Source organism: Hippopotamus amphibius, chromosome 7 (genome assembly GCF_030028045.1).
Source record: "Hippopotamus amphibius kiboko isolate mHipAmp2 chromosome 7, mHipAmp2.hap2, whole genome shotgun sequence".
NCBI lineage: Eukaryota > Metazoa > Chordata > Mammalia > Artiodactyla > Hippopotamidae > Hippopotamus > Hippopotamus amphibius.
Genome location: NC_080192.1, coordinates 126169727 through 126187088, shown reverse-complemented (window position 1 = coordinate 126187088; position 17362 = coordinate 126169727). Strand labels below are relative to the sequence as shown.

The 17362-nt window shown below is 49.1% G+C and overlaps 2 protein-coding genes across 2 annotated transcripts in view; one reads left to right on the top strand and one right to left on the bottom strand.

Moving 5' to 3' along the window:
* Positions 1-17362, top strand: part of CLIP4 (CAP-Gly domain containing linker protein family member 4) — a 123505-nt gene that overhangs the window by 10624 nt on the left and 95519 nt on the right. The window lies entirely within an intron of this gene.
* Positions 400-8932, bottom strand: PCARE (photoreceptor cilium actin regulator). The gene is made up of 2 exons (XM_057743393.1): positions 5181-8932; positions 400-577 (listed from the first exon to the last, which is right to left on the bottom strand). The coding sequence occupies exons 1-2, from the start codon at positions 8930-8932 to the stop codon at positions 400-402; spliced, it is 3930 nt and encodes a 1309-aa protein (XP_057599376.1).

The following is a 17362-nucleotide window of genomic DNA, read 5'->3' as shown; positions in this document are numbered from 1 at the left end:
CTTCAGACAAGATACTTGGGGGGTGAGTGGGCATGAGGTGCTTTGGTTTTCTCCTCTGCAAAAACCAGGAAAATGCTTCATTCATTGCTGAAAGAATTAAATGGTTTCATGGAGCTAACCTAGTAAAACACCTGGCTCATTGAGCATGCGGTAAATATGTTTTCCTTCTAAATGAAGGCCAGCCCTTGAAGAATTAAAGAGTGTCATTGTGGGGTCCAGAGTTATAGTTCATCTTCGAAGCCCGAGGCAAACCAGGATCTAGGGCTGCAAACAGTGACTGTTTAGAATTCAGCAGACCCTTCCAGGCCTTTCCTACCCTCTTTGGGGCTGTCTGACGCTTTGCCGTCACCCTTGCCTTCTGGGGGGACTGGCGTCAGCGTGACTCAGTTGGTCAGCCCATCATGCCACTTCCCTCTGCTGGGGCTTGTCCTGGGCATGGCCAGTGCTGGCCTCCCGCTGCAGCCCGTGGCCCAGCACGCAGAGCTCCGGGGGGGACACACCCCTGCCGCCACCCTTCGGTGCTGGGGCACAGGGGCTGTTCCATGGCTCTGTGTCCCTGGGGCTCTCCTTGCTGCTGCTGCAGGGAGAAAGCACAGGTACCAATCAAACCTCCTCGTTCCTTCTGGCCCCGCGCCATCTCCCTTCTGTCTCTCTCAAGCCCTCTCATCTGTGTCACCCACAGACCCGGTGGACCCTTGGTGCCGGGCCTCTGCCTTTCCGTATCAGCTTTGCGTGCTGGTGCTGTCCTTGTGGCTGTCTCCTCTGGCCAGGCACCGTGGGAGCCAAGCTCCTGGTGTTTCCGAGGACAGCCTCTGAGTCCTGTTCTTTCCTGCAACGTCCGGATGCTGCTGCTGTGAACAGAGCAGCTCCTTCAGGAATTTGGGAGCCGGGCCTTTATTTTGTTTTTGTTTTAAAAGCACTTATTTAATAAAGGGCTAGGCTTAGCTAGTTGAATGAAAAACAACACCAACAATAACAGCAAAAAAAAAAAAACCCTGCTTTGCTCAGCTGCCACCCTTTTCCTTAACGGAATAAAATGAAAATTGCTTGGCCCAGAACTGGCATTTGGCTAGAACAGAGCGTCCCGGCTGCTGAGTGGCACAGTGCCACAGTGAGAGGGGCTCTGAACGGAGAGGGACACCAGTGTGCTCTGGGAGCACAGGCTGGAGGGTGGTCACAAACACGGAGCCGGCCTAGGCCAGGTGGGGGATCAGCTCAGAGCCACACCAGCCACGGGCCGCCAGGCTGGCCTCACAAAGACAGCATGGAGGGTGGTGTTGGCTGTCTGGGTTCAAGCCCTGGCCTTTCCACTTACTAGCTGTGTGACCTGGAGCATGGTAATGAATCTGATTCTCAGTTGCCTTCTTTGTGAAAGGGAGATAGTACCCATCTCATTGGACACTCAAAGGTATCAATATTGCGTGAAGCATGGAAAACTCTCCACGCACGAACCAGCACGTGATAGGTGCTCAGTAAGTGGTCAGCTGTCCCTGGTGCAGTTTGGTAGCATGACTAGGAAGGGACCCGAGGGACCACTCTGTCATACGGCCGGTGGGCATGAGGCTCAGAGCCTCTCCGTCAGTCTCACCTCACCTCTCCATCAGTCCTCAGCTCAGGGCCAGGACTGGCCCCAGCTCCCCGCATGTACAGACCAGAAGCCCTTCCCTCTGCTCATGACAGCACCTTCTCGACTGTGCTATGAGTGTGCTCGGCTCTGCACGCTTAGCCTTACGTGGGACATCCAACCAGTGGAGGACAAGTTTGAGTTTGGATCCTAACAAGATCAAGGTGGCAGGAATGGGGTGGGGTGGGGGGAAGAGGGGTGGGCACGAACACTGGCCCTCGTACATGATTTTCAGGCAGTGAGGAACCCACCCTCTTCCTTAGAGGCAGTTTCATCCAAATCAGCCTCTGGCCCCATCACAAGTCCCTGCAGGACCCAGTGATGTGTGGGCCACAGCTCCCACCTTAGTGTTTCTTCTCTCTGTGCCCCTTTTGAGCCGGGGGAGGCATGAGCCTTTGCTGCTCCCAGGCTGGAGTGGCTGGCAGGAAGGGGAGGGGCAGGCCCAGGGGACAAGCTGTGGCATGCCGCGTCAGTGGAGGCTGACACCGAGATCTGAAACAGGCTTTGGTGTTAGAACTGTGTCTTCCCCGACTCCAACCGGGTCCCACATCCGCGTGAGGCTCAGGCCAAGAGGTAGACTTTTCTGGTTGCCATGTGACAGTGGTTCCACGTGTTCCCAGACCTGCTGGGGAGGCAGGTTGCCCAGTTCTCCTGATCCAGGAAACGGGGTCGGGGGGCTGCAGAGAGCCCCTGCCTGGCTGCTCTGGTCCTGGATTAAAGATTAAAAGCACCGCAGTTCAGGGAGCAAGCCCGGGCACGCTGAGACCTGGATAGAGACAGGTGCTCCACCAGGGGAGTCAATATGTAAATAACAGTTGAAGCTCAGTAACTGAGCTTCCTGGGGAAGCCTCCAAGGACTGCGCGCAATCCCCAGGCCCCAAGATGGGGAAGATATCAACACCATCATTTTTTCTAAAAAAGGGGGCTCGTGACTAGCACAGGGTGACCAGCAGGGGATCAAGACCAGAGGCAGGCCAGCGCATCCTGCAAGCCTGCCTCAGCGGCAGGCTATGACAGGTGGGGCTGTCCCTGCAAGCGCCTGCTTGGGGAAACAGCCTGTTCTGAGCAGTTTCTGGCTCTCTGGCACTGGATTGTTGTCTTGTTGCATGATCTTGGGGGAATCATGCTCAGTTCCCAATACGCAGGGGGGCAGAAAAAAATGCTCGTCATCTACAGAGGGGCAAATGCCTGGTACTGTTACAGCTGGTGCGCTTCTGCTCCCAACTTTACAGGGCTGGGTGGGGAGTGGGGCGGTGGGGCAGGGGAGGTGTCTGGGGAAAAAGCATTTTCCCATCATATCCATCACGTGCTCACAGGTTCACAGTCTGGAACAGCGTAGAGGTGTGGTCTCAGGAAACTGGGGAATGGGTGTGAGTCATTCTGTGACCTTCCACATGACCTTGGGAAGACGCCTGTTGATGAATCCTCCTCCCTCTTTCAAGCTACAATTACTCCCCAGCCCACCCCATCTCTCTGAATATTGATATTCAGGACATAAAACAACATTTTAGGCTGCCCTATTCCGAGGAGAAACCTGAGAGAATGGCAGTATTTTCTCCTTGAACAGTTTTATGTTACCTTATTATTGTTCCTGCTGTTTAAAAATGTTAGTGTTTTTAATTAATGCCATTTTATTGTCCCTGTTCTCTCAAGCTTTTCTCCTGAAGGGCACAGTTTTAGAAATCTAATAACTGAATAAGTGGCTAGTGTGAGGAATAATGCATTAACATATATAGAGGTTCTCAGATGAAAGACTGTGCTGTGGGAAGCTCATTTTAGATTTAAGAAAAGAGCTTCGTTACATTAAGACTCTCACAAAAATAATCAATATTTCATTTCTTTCAAGTGGCTGGGGACGTTTATATAACTATAATCATGGACAACTTTCCTGAGATAATATCTTTATTTAAAATTGACTCCCGAGTGCTTTGTGAAAAATTACCATTTATGCCTTGACAGACTGTGAAGTCTGTAACACGTATCGCTCTGGCAGAAATTAACTTCTGATTTACACAACTGTGGGCAATGCAAACACAGCAAGGGCTGGTGTGGGTTGAGCTTTGTCTGATCTGATATCAAGACACATTGATAAGAGTTCCTCTTTAATCGACCTCAGATTTACATTTTTCTCCCTGTGCCACAATTCCGGAAAAGATGCATGTTCCCGTATATTCTATAAAATAACTGCAACACCATATGAGTCCTTTCAATGCCCAGGCAATGGCTATACTTTGAGTTATGCCCCTTTGCAGCCGCATGCCCTGGCCTGTCTGCGTGGCTGGGCCGAGGACGTGCAAATTAGCTGCCCTTCACGAGAAAGGCACACTTGGAGCTCAGCCGGCCCAGGGCAGGCACGGCAGCCCTTCCGCTGGGGTGCTCAGAGCTCATGAAGAGTCTTGTTCTTACTTTACACACCTCAGAAAGGGGAGGTGGAGATGAGGCTGGTTTGGAAGAGGAGTAGGGGCAGGTCTTCAGGAGTATGGGGAAGCCAAACCTTTATATTCAATCCCTCCAGGACCAGCTGTTCCTAAGGCATGTCCCGGGTGCCTCCCAGATCCTTTCCAGGAGGCTGTGTGTCCGTGTGGTCAAAACTATTTTCATAATAATACTAAGATGTCATGTCCTTTTCCACTCATTCTTTCACGAATGTAGAGTGGAGTTCTCCAGACTGTGTGATGTGTGATATCAGAACAGACTGACTGTGAACAAAGACCTGAGAATCCAGCTGGCTTTCTGTGACGCTCACACCCTAAAGAGATTTGCAAAACTCTAAGACGGTGCCACTCTTTTCACTAATTTTTTTTTTGCTGTGGAAAATGTAGTTACTTTCCATTATATTTTATGTTAACATAGAATGGGGTCGTTTTTTAATTAATAACTATTTTAAGCATCTCTCAATTTTAATTTGTAATGCAATAAAATGCGATAGATGCAGTGCACACACACAAAGGCTCTTTGGGGGGGGGTCTTTTTTTTTTTTTTACAAGTTGCACACAATATTTTAGTGACGTTTAAAGAAAAATTTCTTAGCTCAGAAAACAATAACATACCTTAGGAAAAAAAAATTGTGGAGTGAGCAGCTCCAAACTCTTGTGGGGGGGAGGGGGTCTTGATTTTGAAGAGTTTAAAGAAGTCCTGGGACCAAAAACTTTGAGCACCTCCCACTAAGATGCTGGTCTATTGATGTAAACCAGAAAAGATAGAAATCAGGCTGCTGGCTCCAGACAGGTGACAGTGACTCAACTTTGGGGGCCAAGTCACTTCATCTCATTTTCCCTAGCTGTAAACTAAGGGTCACAAGTGGTTGGACCAACGTGATTGTTTTAAACTTTATTTGAAATACAGCAGAGCCTCTTTCAATTAAATCTTTTGTGGGAACCTGAAATGTATAACAGATGAAAGACAGTTGCTTAAGGCTGGGGGACTGGGAGGCGGGACATCCCCAAACCCCTTTTCCAGCTGCTTTTCTCTTGGAGCATATTTGAAAACTGTTACTGACCCAGATTAGCCTAAGGGCCCATCAGCTCTATCCCAGTAACCACAGGACTCTCCTTACCTGCTCTGGCCAAGCTGGGATTCACAGGTGTCGCTGGTGGTGCCCGGAATAGGCAGGTGAAGGCGGACGCCCGGCTGGCGGTCAGAAGCTGTCCTTCTGATGAAAGGCTGAGGGTTGAGGGCGCACAGAGCCATCCCTCGCTGTGAGTCAGCCCTCAGTCGTGTCCCTGAGCTGCTCCTCCAGCATCCTGTGGGGGTCCCATGAGGACCTCCAGCTTCAGGTGGGAGCGATGGTGGGGTGAGTGGGTATACTGTTGAGAAGGGTGATTTAGCTTCAAACAGAGAGGAGGTGGCTGGGCAGAAAATGGAACATGTGTTCCCAGATACTTTGGCCGTGGCTGCCCGACTGTCTTCAGAATCTCTTGTCTCCGTGGGCTCCTGACTAGGAGACGCTGGGGGAGATGGGGAGGGGCCAGAGGCAGGGGAACCGGCTTCTGTGCACTGGGTAGGGGGGCTGGAGACTTTGTACTGAGTGGGTGGGCTTGCCGAGGGAGGGCTGGGCAGCTTGTGCTGGTGGGCAGGGGAAGCTGGTTTCTTCACTATTGGAGGGCTTAGCACCCTGGGGCTCACTGGAGGACTGCGTGGTGGGCTGGGGGACACATGCACACAGGGCACACTTGGCTGGGCAGGTCTGTGAGTGGAGGGCAGGCTTGAGTACCTCTTGTCCACTCTGGGTGTCCAATGTGCCCTTGTAGGAGAGGCCTTCCTGACCAGCGCAGGGCTTCTATCTTGGTTCTGCCTCGCGGCCTCGGGAGAATGTGGTCCTCGCGTTGGCCTGGCCAGGCTGGGTTCTGAGGTCCTGTTCTGCCTGGACATGTGGCTGGAGTGGTGCCAGTGGGTGGCCTTCCAGGGATGCTTGGAGAGGCTGGTGGCCCTGTTGGCTCGTGCTTGACTCGGAGCCCTGCCAGCCTGTAGCTCGGGGTTCTCGCTGGCTGCTGGTGGGTGGTTGAGGTCCAAGGCGAGCTGTCCGGGATTGCAGCTGCCCTTGCAGCTGCCTGGCTCTGCACTGCGGGCCCTGGTGAGGGCGGCAGCGCTCTTGCTGGGCAGCAGGTCAGAGGGGCTCATAGAGGCTCTTAGCTTTGGGGAAGCCCACGTTGTCCGTGCAGGGCGAGCCCCTCCCAGCCCCGGCGCATGGGTCCCTTCAGGGGAGCTCTCTGCCAGCTTGCTGCTTTCTGGAGGCTCCAGAGAAGTGAATGATTTGTCCATCAGGATTTCCAGAGGCGGTGGAGGGAGATGCTCAGGGTCGTCCTCTGTTTCACAGCTGAGGTCCTCGCTCTTGGATGCTTCTGCTGTGAGCAGAGGGGGAAAGGTGGGAGCACAGGGCCTCCAGCCTGGGCCCATCCTGAGAGATTCTCCACCTGCTGCTGGGGAAATTCGAGGCTTTGGGTACAAAGGGGCAAGCCCCCTGTAAATGGGGAATCTGGAAGGCATGCTGGGGACCCCCCACTTCCTGGAGCAGGGGCTTGGCCCAGAGTCCTTGGAATCCCCCAGTTTCTTTAGATTCTCAGTGGGACTGAACGTTTCAATGAGTTTCTTGACCGATGTTCTGGTGGGACAGCTCCTGACATTCCAGTCCCTGGCCCCGGGAGCCTCACTGGCCCTCTCACCTGGTGGGACGACATTTGGAAGCCCCTCAGCTTTTCCTCGCCAGGGCTGCTCTCCCTCAGGACGGGGACAGCATTTCTGCAAGATGCTCTTGTCCTGACTTGGCAAAATGCTAAAGTTCTTGGTGAGGGATGCCTTCAGCTTGCCGATGGTGCTGCGTGGGGTGACCCTGCAGTCGTTGTCGGGCCTCCGCACTGCTGCGCTGGGCTGCAGAAGCTGCTCCCGGATCTGCCCCTGCCGTCGGGCGCCCAGGGTGTAAAACGCCTCCAGCCTCTGGCTGAGGTCTCTCTGGGCCCTCCGCAGCTCCTGGAGGGTGGGGTCCTCCACATGGCTCTTCAGACACCCCTCGGACTGGGACCTCCTCTGCCTCGAGGGGGCCCTCCTGCTGCCGCTGGCCGTGCTCGGTCTCGGTGGCACCGTGGTTCTCTCCTCCTCCTCAGTCCAGTCCTGGTGCTCAGAGGGCACAGGGACAAACTTGATCCTTTTGCTGATTGCGTCCTTCATCTTCAGGATCATTTCCTGGGTCTGGGGGCTCCTAAGCCTCTGGGGATGTGGCTGAAATGGGCTTTCGGCACTGGCCGGTGAAGACCGTGGCCTTGGCTGGAAAGCATTTTCCTGCCACACACGTGGACTCATGACACGCTCTTTGTCCTCCTCCTCCTCTGGGCTGCTGTCCTCGCCTTCACTGAAGGACAGAGTGCCCACCAACCTGGAGCCTCTAGGAAAGTGTGCTTCCCCAGAGATCCCCCTCCCAGGCCAATCACACAGAGTGCTGTCGCCCAGCCCCCAAGGCCTGGAGGCAGGATTTTCTGGGCCTGTGCTGGAGGGCCAGGTGCCTCCTGATCCACCCTGTACTGCTGGCTGAACCTTTGCTGGAAGAGGCCTTGAGAGCGGGCAGTGCTGGGTTCCGTCTGAACCCATCCCAGATGGACTTTGCTGCCAGGTATGTCCAGACAGCCTGGCCTCTACGGTGGGTGAAGCCGCTGGCCCCCATTCCGCAGGCTCCGGCACTAAGTCCCAGCTGGCTTGTTTGCCCAGCTTGTCTGCCAGCTGCACGGACTCATTGTCGGCACCAATACCACTGTCCTCAGAGCACAGGGGTGGACCCTGCGCTTCAGGGTCCCTGTGGCTGCTCGCCAAGCTCTCCAGTTGCCCCAGAGCTCTTAGGAGGCGTTCATCCGCACCCCTCTTCGTGCTCAGCTTATTCCCCAGGTGGCCTGCGGCGGCGTGGAGGTAGCTGCCCGAGCCCTCCAGGAGGCTGCCTGTGAGCAAGGCCACTGTGCCGCTGAGCGCCTGCAGCTTGCTGACTGTGTACTGCAGAAGCTGCTGCAGGAGATCTGGCTGCTCCTGGGGCTCTCCTTTCTTCAACGGCCAAGCCAGATCCTCCCTAACTTTCTGGAGGAGCTCTTCTCCATCCCTGGAGATTTCCCCCAGGAGCTGGTTCACCTCATCAAAACACAGCGACAGGAAGCCGACCATGGGCTGCAGCAGCTCCTGGGTCTGGGTGGCACGATGGGTGATGCTCAGAACGGCTTCGTACTTGGAGAGGCAGGCGTGCAGATAGGTGTAAGTGCGCTGGTGGGCCTTCACCAAGGGCTCGGGGAAGTCCACTTTGTCTTCAGACTCGTGGGCAGGAAGGATGGTTTGGCAGTAATGGCCCTGTTTGCCCGACCTGTGACATTTTGGCCCCTTTTCCCATTTGGAAATCTCCTGGGTATTACTTTCTTCACTCTCTTCCCCAGAAAAGGCCGCCCCTTGTGACCCATGGGAACTCTGTCTGTTGAACGGAATGTCTGCAGGCATGTAGCTTTGTGATTTGTGCAGCTGGGATGGGGAGGTTTTGGTGTCTAGGATCAGTCCTTCCATATCTTTCCTTTTGCCTGAAGTGGGCTCTCTGGTGAGCTGACAAAGGCTTTCAGCCACGGTTTGGGTCCACCCGGGACGTGGCTGCTCTTCTGCTGGCCTCTGTCCCTGGGACAAGCCCCCTCCAGAGTCATAGCAGGTGGCGCTTTGAACCAGCGAAGGGATGGAGCACCTTTCACTGGCCCCCGGACGTCCTGGCAGAATCGCTTTGGGCTTTTTAAAGAGCCGGATGCCACTCCTAGCAACGCTGTGAACAATGTCACTGTGGGAGGGTGTACATCCCATGATGTCGGCTTGTCCTCATCCCCCGCCTGCGGCCCTCACAGTTTTCAGAGAACTGTATTCAAAACAGGAACAGAAGGCAGTCTTACTCGTCCATCCAGGTGACTTCCTGGCCAGAATCCTTTGAAGTCCAAGGAGCAATATCCTTAACGTGGGATCAGCTTTCTTTACTTCCTTGGCGCCATCGTGCAGAAGTAGTGATGCTGCCGTTTGGGTGTTGTTCTAAGCCTTGAACCCTCTGCTGCTAGTGAGCAACGGGGCAATTCTAAAGGACTTCAGTCTCATGGATTACGGGCCTGCGTTTTGCTGGTGTCCTGACAGATGTGCATGGCAAGTGGAACTTTAAGCCTATTAGGTTAATCAGGCCCTAACCAGTCAGCACTCACAGTGTGTTCTAATATAGAACTTCTCAGCATTTACTATTTTGGGAAGCGGATTATTTTTGCACGTGCTTATGCTTTTAATTCTGTTCAGACGCCTGCCATATGAAACCTAGAGAAATGAGCCATAATTGCAAAAGGCTCTGGAAGAGACACATTTGTGGAGGGGAGCGAGGGCTCGCTGATTACGGATCCTGGCAGAGAAGTGACCTTCACAGTTTAATAAGGGCAAACAAGCCAAGTGTGCTCCAACCTGCTGCTATCCAGAAGACCCCCAAACACACAATAGATGGGAACTGAAGTGATATATTGTTGTCTGTGTGACTTATAAAAATGTGACGACTTTCTAGTGCCGGAGAATGTCTCTAAATAAGACAGGGAATAAAGAAGGTGAGGTGGCTTTCCTTTATTTATTTTTTATTTTTTATTTTTTTAAGCTCTTTATTAGAATATAATTGCTTTACACTTTTGTACCAGCTTTTGAGGTACACCAGAGTGAATCCAGGGAGGCTTGGAGGAGAAAGCAGAAAAACTCACCACCATAGAATGCTCAAGGCTGGTCCCTGTGGACTATAGGGGCTCAGGGAGACAGTGCTCTCACAGGAAAAAGCTTTTTATTAAAACTTTCTCATAGGAAAATAAGCTAAAACTGAGCAGTGGAGAGCCAGGGAAAGGGAAAGATGTATTTTCCTTTTTAAGCCCAGTCTCTGCTCAGTCTGAGGCTGGTGCTCTTGCCCGTGGCTAAGGTAGCAGCTGCCCATTTAAATCTCCTTTTCAACTTCCTTTGCTGTCAGTAAAGTCTAGAGCAGAGGTTTGGAGTAAGGAGACTTGAGTTTAAATACTGACTCCTTCTCCTTTTTGTTGGGGGAATTTCCACAAGTTATTTCACTTTCCTGGGGAAAGTTATTTAACTTGTGGAGTTATTTAACTCATCTTTGAAATGGGGATAGTGGTACCTACTTCATGGAGCTGTTGTGGGGATTAAGTCAATTAATGGCAGGTAAGTGCTTGTTGCAATGCCTAGCCAGTGGTAGGAAAAAAAAAAAAAAGAATTCCTTATTCCTTTCCCCCCTGGCACCTAAGCCACTTATAATAATAAAAGCCACAAGAATATTCACTAGTTTGTCCAGGACCAAGCCCCAGTCCTTTCCTGTGTTGTCTGGAAATAACTGCCTACTGATGGCTTGGAGCCCCGGATCGGGTTTTTGCCATTCTGTGTCAGTGCAGATAGCCCTCTGCTTGGCACTCTGAGGCCTCAGGACTTTTCTAAGGCCTCATTGTGTCATTTCCCTGTTCTTAATCACACAGTAATTCCCACCAACTGCAGGAGGAAGAGAGGCATTGATTTAACCATTCCATATTTTTGGATCTTTAGCTTATTGACAATGTTTACTTTTCCTAATAGAAAAAAGATTGCATTGAGCATCTCTTGAAGTTGCTGAGAATGGAGTTATATTCTGGCTTTATAGTCTTCATTTTCTCTTACTGAGCCGTGTACAACCAACTCAAATAAAACTGTGGGTGTTAGGACTTAAGGATCCTTCTTCTGCTGGGAGCAAGCTGGAGACTGGCTACCAGGCTAAGTGCGGAGCCCTCGTGCCTATAACAGCCCCATGCCCCAGAGCGCATAATTAATCACGTTCTCCGGTCTGTTTATTTGAAGCAGGACTCACGGGAAACACAAAGCTGACTCAGTGCCTGGAGGCAAACTGTTAGGCATCAAAAAGTTGTTTCATTTGTCACAGCCTGGCTGGCCCAGTAAACAAGCACGCCATGTGGGAAGACTCTTCTCTCTTCCACTTAACACAGTGCAAACTCATCTGAAGTGTTCTTTATGTGAGTTCTTCTCCTCTTGGGATTTGGGTCCCGGCTTGAATCATCTTTGTGAAAACTTTTGATCTAAGTGGCTGAAATCATTTCCAAACCAATGATCAAAATAAAAGTACTTGCTTGGAGGAGCAGCTGTCAGATAGCTCCTTGCCTTATAGACTGGTTTTCTTGACTATTCCAAGGAATAATTTAGGAAGCTCTTTATTCATTGCCTCTTATTTTTCATTGACTCACTTTTGTTTTTCTTTCTTTTCAAATTGGTGTTGCTTCAAATTAAAAAGAAAGAAAAATTACTTTGAGTGGGAATGTGAAATGACCAACTACTTTGGAAAACTGTTTAACAGTTAAACATACACCCACCTTGTGACCTATCAATTCTACTCCTAAGGATTTACCCAAGAGTACTGAATGCCTAGGTCTGCAAAAGGAACTGGCACAAGAATATTCATATGAACTTTCTTAATAATAGCCTCAAATTGGAAACAATCCAAATGGCTGTCGATAGGGAAATAAATAAATCTGGCAGTGGAATACTTCCCAGCAATAAAAAGAACAATCTATTGAAATATGAAACAACATAAAAATTATTATGCCGAGTGAAAGAAACCAGACATAAAAGAGTATACACAGAATAATTCCATTTACAGGAAGTTCAGGAACATGAAAAACTAATCTATAGTTTCAGAACTCAGAGAAGTAGCTACCTCTGGTGAGAGTTATTAGCTGGATTTGGGCGTGAGGGAATTTCTTAGAGTACTGGAAATGTTCTATATCTTGACCTGGGTAGTGGCTACATGGGTGTATACATAGGTAAAAATTCCTTGGGTTGTACACGTAAGTTATGTACTTTATGTGTGTTAAAACACACACACACACACACATACACACACACACACCCCTAACAAAAATGGAGTATTGTATACTTTACTCTGTGTGTAAGAGAGTCCCAGCTATAATGTTCTTGGTCTTGGAAAAGGGTTCCTATATTAGTGGTCCATTTTTGCTAACAACTAACCCCCAAATTTAGCAGCTTAAAACAGCAAACATTATCTCACTATGAAACATTGTTTCTGTGGGTCAGGGATCTGGGAGCAGCCTCCTGGATTGTCCTGACTAAGGACCTTTCAGGAGGTGGCAGTCAAGACATCAGCCTGGGTTGTAGTCCTTTGAAGGGCTGACTGGCACTAGTTGATGTACTTCCAAGGTAGCTCATTCATGTGACTGCCAACAGGAGGCCTCAGTGCCTCATCACGGGGACCTCTCCATAGGGCTGCTTGAATGTCCTCACAGCTTGGCAGCTGGCTTCCCCCAGAGTGAAAAGTCCAAGAGAGAGCAAGGAGGTAGCCACTCTGTCCTAATCTCAGGTGCCAAACACCTTCACTTTCTTCACATTCTGTTCTTTAGAAGTCAAGCAATAAGTACAGTTCACACTCAAGGAGAGAAAAACAAGGCCCACATTCAAAAGGTCACTAAATTTTTTTTTTTAAGATCTGGACATATCCTAGATCAAACCATGACATCCAAAACATAACTATGTACAGTAAACATTAGTTAACTAAGGACTTGTCCTTGCCCTTCAACATGTTAAATAGGACTTCCCTGGTGGCGCAGTGGTTAAGAATCCACCTGCCAATGCAGGGGACACGAGTTTGATCCCTGGTCTGGGAAGATCCCACATGCCTCAGAGCAACTAAGCCCATGTGCCACAACTACTGAGCCCACGTGCTGCAACTACTGAAGCCCACCTAGAGCCCGTGCTCCACAACAAGAGAAGCCACAACAATGAGAAGCCTGCGCACTGCAACGAAGAGCAGCCCCTAATTGCCACAACGAGAGAAAACCTGTGTGTGGCAAGAAGACCCAACACAGCCAAAAAAAAAAAAAAAAACCCAAAGAAACCCCCCTCCAAAACCCCTCAAAACATGTTAAATAAATTCCATCCCATTTTTTTTTCATGTGGCCCTGAACTAATTGGTCAGCAAAAGATGATTCTCATGTGGCATTGATTTTGAGCCAAGACTGAAAGTCATTTAAGCAATCTGAAAAAACACCTTATTTCTCAAGCTGTGGCAGCATCACCAGTGAGCTCTCCCGAACCTTCAAAACTAAGAAAAATTTCCCACTAGCCAAGCCTAGGGCATAGTTGTCCTTCAGATCTGAAGTGACGCTCTTTGCAACACAATTCCCTGCTCCAGATGTGAGAGGAACAGGCAGTAAGCAAGCAACTACTGTGGTGAGCTGGCAGGAAAAGGGGGCTTGTGGCTGTGTCCCAGACACTGTGTTAGGCACTTTACATAAACCGTTTCACTGGCTTGCCTCTCCTGCTTTGCTGAGGAGAACCACTAAGCATCATTAAAAAACTAATCTGGCTACTGTTCTGGACCTTGGAACAATCCATCCAGAGTTGCTCATGTGACAGGCAATTCTACAGAAACCAGCACAGGACATTCAGGTGTCTGCTCTAAGTGGCTTCTGGTTTGGTGATCATATTAGAAACCCCAGTTTTCTTTTCACAATTCTTATTCTGTATATCTTACTGTCTGAGTCACACAGGCCTCTCATTGTCCCTCTGGGGGTTGACTATTTAACTCCTTGTGTTGCCTCTGAGGAGTCACCAAAATAAGTTTCATCTATATTATGTAGCTTACATTTGGCATGAAAGTATCTTAAATGTACTCTCCAAATTTGGCAAAAATTTATCTAGTTTTGTTTTCTGTGTGTGGTTGTTGTTTTTGTCATTGTTGTTGTTTGTTTATTTCATGATAAGAGAACCTGTTTTATTAAAATACATTAAATTCTTTTATTTTATTTTATTTTTAAATTTAGTTATTTTTATTTTTTAAAATTAGTTAATTACTATTTATTTATTTATTTATTGGCTGTGTTGGGTCTTCGTTGTTGCACACGGGCTTTCTGTGGTTGTGGAGAGTAGAAGCTACTCTTCATTTTGGTGTTTGGGCTTCTCATCTCAGTGGCCTCTCTTGTTGTGGAGCATGGGCTCTAGGTGCACGGGCTTCAGTAGTTGCAGCACACAGGCTCAATAGTTGTGGCTCACGGGTTCTAGAGCACAAGCTCTATAGTTGTGGCACACGGGCTTAGTTGCTCCGTGGCATGTGTGATCTTCCCGGCCCAGGGATTGAACCTGTGTCCCCTGCATTGGCAGGTGGATTCTTAACCACTGTGCCACCGGGGAAGTCCCTAGATTAAATTCTTACCTATAAATTAGATATTTACTATCATGTATGCTAACTACTGTAACAAGTATCCCCCAAATCTCAGTCTCAACACATGAGCTATTTATTTACCCAATGTCAAGGTAGAAGTTCTTAGTTGGGTTGCTGTCTTAAACAGCTCTCCTCTGCCGAGACCAGCTCGGTGACTCGGAGTGAATGACGGGTGCTGCAAGCTTAAAGAAACACAAAGACAGATTTAAGAGAAAGATGGGACCAGGGGACTCAAGACCTCTAGGATCAAGAGCCCCGCTGATTCATCCCACGTTGCTTTTATAAATTTATTTATTTATTGGCTGTGTTGGGTCTTCGTTGCTGCACACGGGCCCTCTCTAGTTGTGGCGAGCAGGGGCTACTTCATTGTGGTGTGCAGGCTTCTCATTGCAGTGACCTCTCCTGTTGCAGAGCACGGGCTCCAGGCGCATGGGCTGCAGCAGTTGCGGCACATGGGCTCAATAGTTGTGGCTCACGGGCTCCAGAGCACAGGCTCATTAACTGTGGTGCACGGGCCCAGTTGCTGTGCAGCACGTGGTATCCTCCCAGGGCAGGCATCGAACCCATGTACCCTGCATTGGCAGGCAGATTCTTACTCACTGCACCACCTAGGAAGTCCCCCACGTTGCTTTTATTGAGCTCTCTGCATTCAGGAAGTAAGATAGCATAAAGTTCTCATACTCCCAGTTCTGTCCCACAATCAATGTTTTCTTTGAAGTAACCAAACTTCTTTTTGTACATCTTTTTGTACAAAGGGCCTCACATGATTTGGGGCAATGGTCTTTTACAAGAACAGCAGGAGGACATCAGTGCGTGCGCAAGCAGCATTCTAACTTGCGCTGAGCCGGCATTCCTAAGTCCGCACCCTTAGCTCCTCCGTTGCTCAAGCAGGAAATCCTGCACCCAGTTGCTTGGCCCACATCCTTTAATTACTTTTGGCCATGTTTCCTGTTACATTTTCAAGACTTCAGAAAGACATCTGAATGTTTTCCCATCTTCCTCCAAGGGGTGACTCAGGGATCTAGGCCCCTGCATTTTGAAATGTTGATAGCTTCAATGCATGACTTCCAGGGCAAGAGGGGACGAGTATGGGGAAGGCATACTGGATACTTAACCTCTTTGACACAGCCGTCATTCCTGCTCACATTTTCATGTCCAGGACTTGCAATATGGCCCAGCTTAGGTGAAATGTGCTGGGAAATGTAATCAGTCCCTGGCAGGACAGCTACTTTCCAGCAGCGTCTCAATGCCATGGAGGGGAGCCCCAATTTTAGTGCCCCAGGGGTCCCCTCTGCCACACTCACATTTCCAGGTAAGGACACTGAGGCTGAAAAGTTTAGATCATTTGCTCAAATCACATAATGAGCATGCAGCTGATCTGGGATTTGAACCCTTGTCTCTCTGACTCCAAAGGCTGTATTATATTTACTACATTTAAGGGGGTAAGACAGCTGTTATTCCAAGCTTCTCTTGGGCTTGGCAGTTCGACGCATGTTGGATTTTTCAGTCACTTGCTCAGATCTGGCCCCCGCAGAGAAAGGGCTGCTGGAATCTGTGAGAAGCAACGCTGGATTTGCTCTGCAGTCCAAAGAAGTCCTCCAGGTTGTCCTTCCAAACTGTCTCTGTCTCTGATGAGGACATTTGGATTGATGACTTGGCTGGTGGTCATTGGTTTAAATTATGTCTTCGGGTGGAGACCTTCAGATAAATCTTAGCCCTGAAATCTAGATCCTACAGAAAGCCCCAAGCTCCAACACCCCTGCCCTCAGCCCAGACTCCTGGGTCTCTGGCCCTCAGCTGGCTCACCTCCCAGGGCTCTTGCCAGCCATAGTGATGGTTGGGGCCAGGAAACTGGATATGTTAAATGGCTTTATATTAACTATCAATTAAAGTCTCTAACTGGTAAAGTAGATTTCTATTTCCAGAGATATTTTAAAGTAAGTGATGTTGATTTCAGCAAAAATGTTTGCATTTCATAAATATGTTTGCATTTTACATAGATTGTAATTTTTATCATTACTTTCCACTCTTCTATTTGTACATATATTTTACCTAGCTGCTAATCATCATGCCATTGTATTATCCTCATTAACCTAAACATATTATAGACATTTTCCATATTACAGTGTTCATCACACTTAAGGAAAAAGCAAAGATGTACATAATCAAGGCAACACCTCTTACTTTAACAAAAAAATAAATAGCAACGAGTCTATGTGTATTGGGTTGGCCAAAAAGTTCGTTCGGGTTTTCCCATAACATCATATGGAAAAACTCGAATGATCTTTTTGACCAACCCAGTATAAAACAAAACACAATTCATGAATTTGCTAACGCTTCTTTCTTGACACAGATGTTTCTCAGAGTGAAATCCTTCACAGATTTGCATTTGCATATAGATATAACCCCACACACCCACCCTGTGGATAGGTGGAAGGAGAAAAGGCTGACCAAATATACAGGATATATTTGAGAAGCCAGTGTCTGTGGCAGAGACAAACATTTTAATGAAGTGGTGAAGCCGGACTTAAACCTCAGGTCTGGCTGACTCTCAGACTCCCGATCTTTCCACTGTCTCAGGCTGTTTGCTGTGAGGCTCAAAATGAGGGAGTTGGGACTTTCCTGGTGGTGCAGTGGTTAGGAATCCACCTGCCAATGCAGGGGACATGGGTTCGATCCCTGGTCCAGGAAGATCCCACATGCTGCTGAGCAACTAAGCCCGTGCACCTCAACTACTGAGCTTGCGTGCTACAACTACTGAAGCCCTCACTCAACAAGAGAAACCACCACAATTAGAAGTCCACAGACTGCAAAGAGTAGCCCCTACTCACTGCAGCTAGAGAAAGCCCGCGCGTAGCAATGAAGACCCAACGCAGCCAAAAATAAATTATTTATTTATTTATTTATTTATTTTTTTAAAAAGTTACCGTAAAAAAAGTGAGGGGATTTGAGAGGGTTGAAGTGTGTTGATGATTTTCAAACTCTGCTCTCAGGAACCT

Bases quoted from the DNA above. Each gene is read 5' to 3' on its own strand.
- PCARE (XM_057743393.1), bottom strand. From the start codon at position 8,932: ATGGGATGTACACCCTCCCACAGTGACATTGTTCACAGCGTTGCTAGG. The intron at 578-5,180 runs GTAAGGAGAGTC...TTCTCCCTGCAG, and splicing joins TCCCAGCTTGGCCAGAGCAG to CAGCAGCAAGGAGAGCCCCA.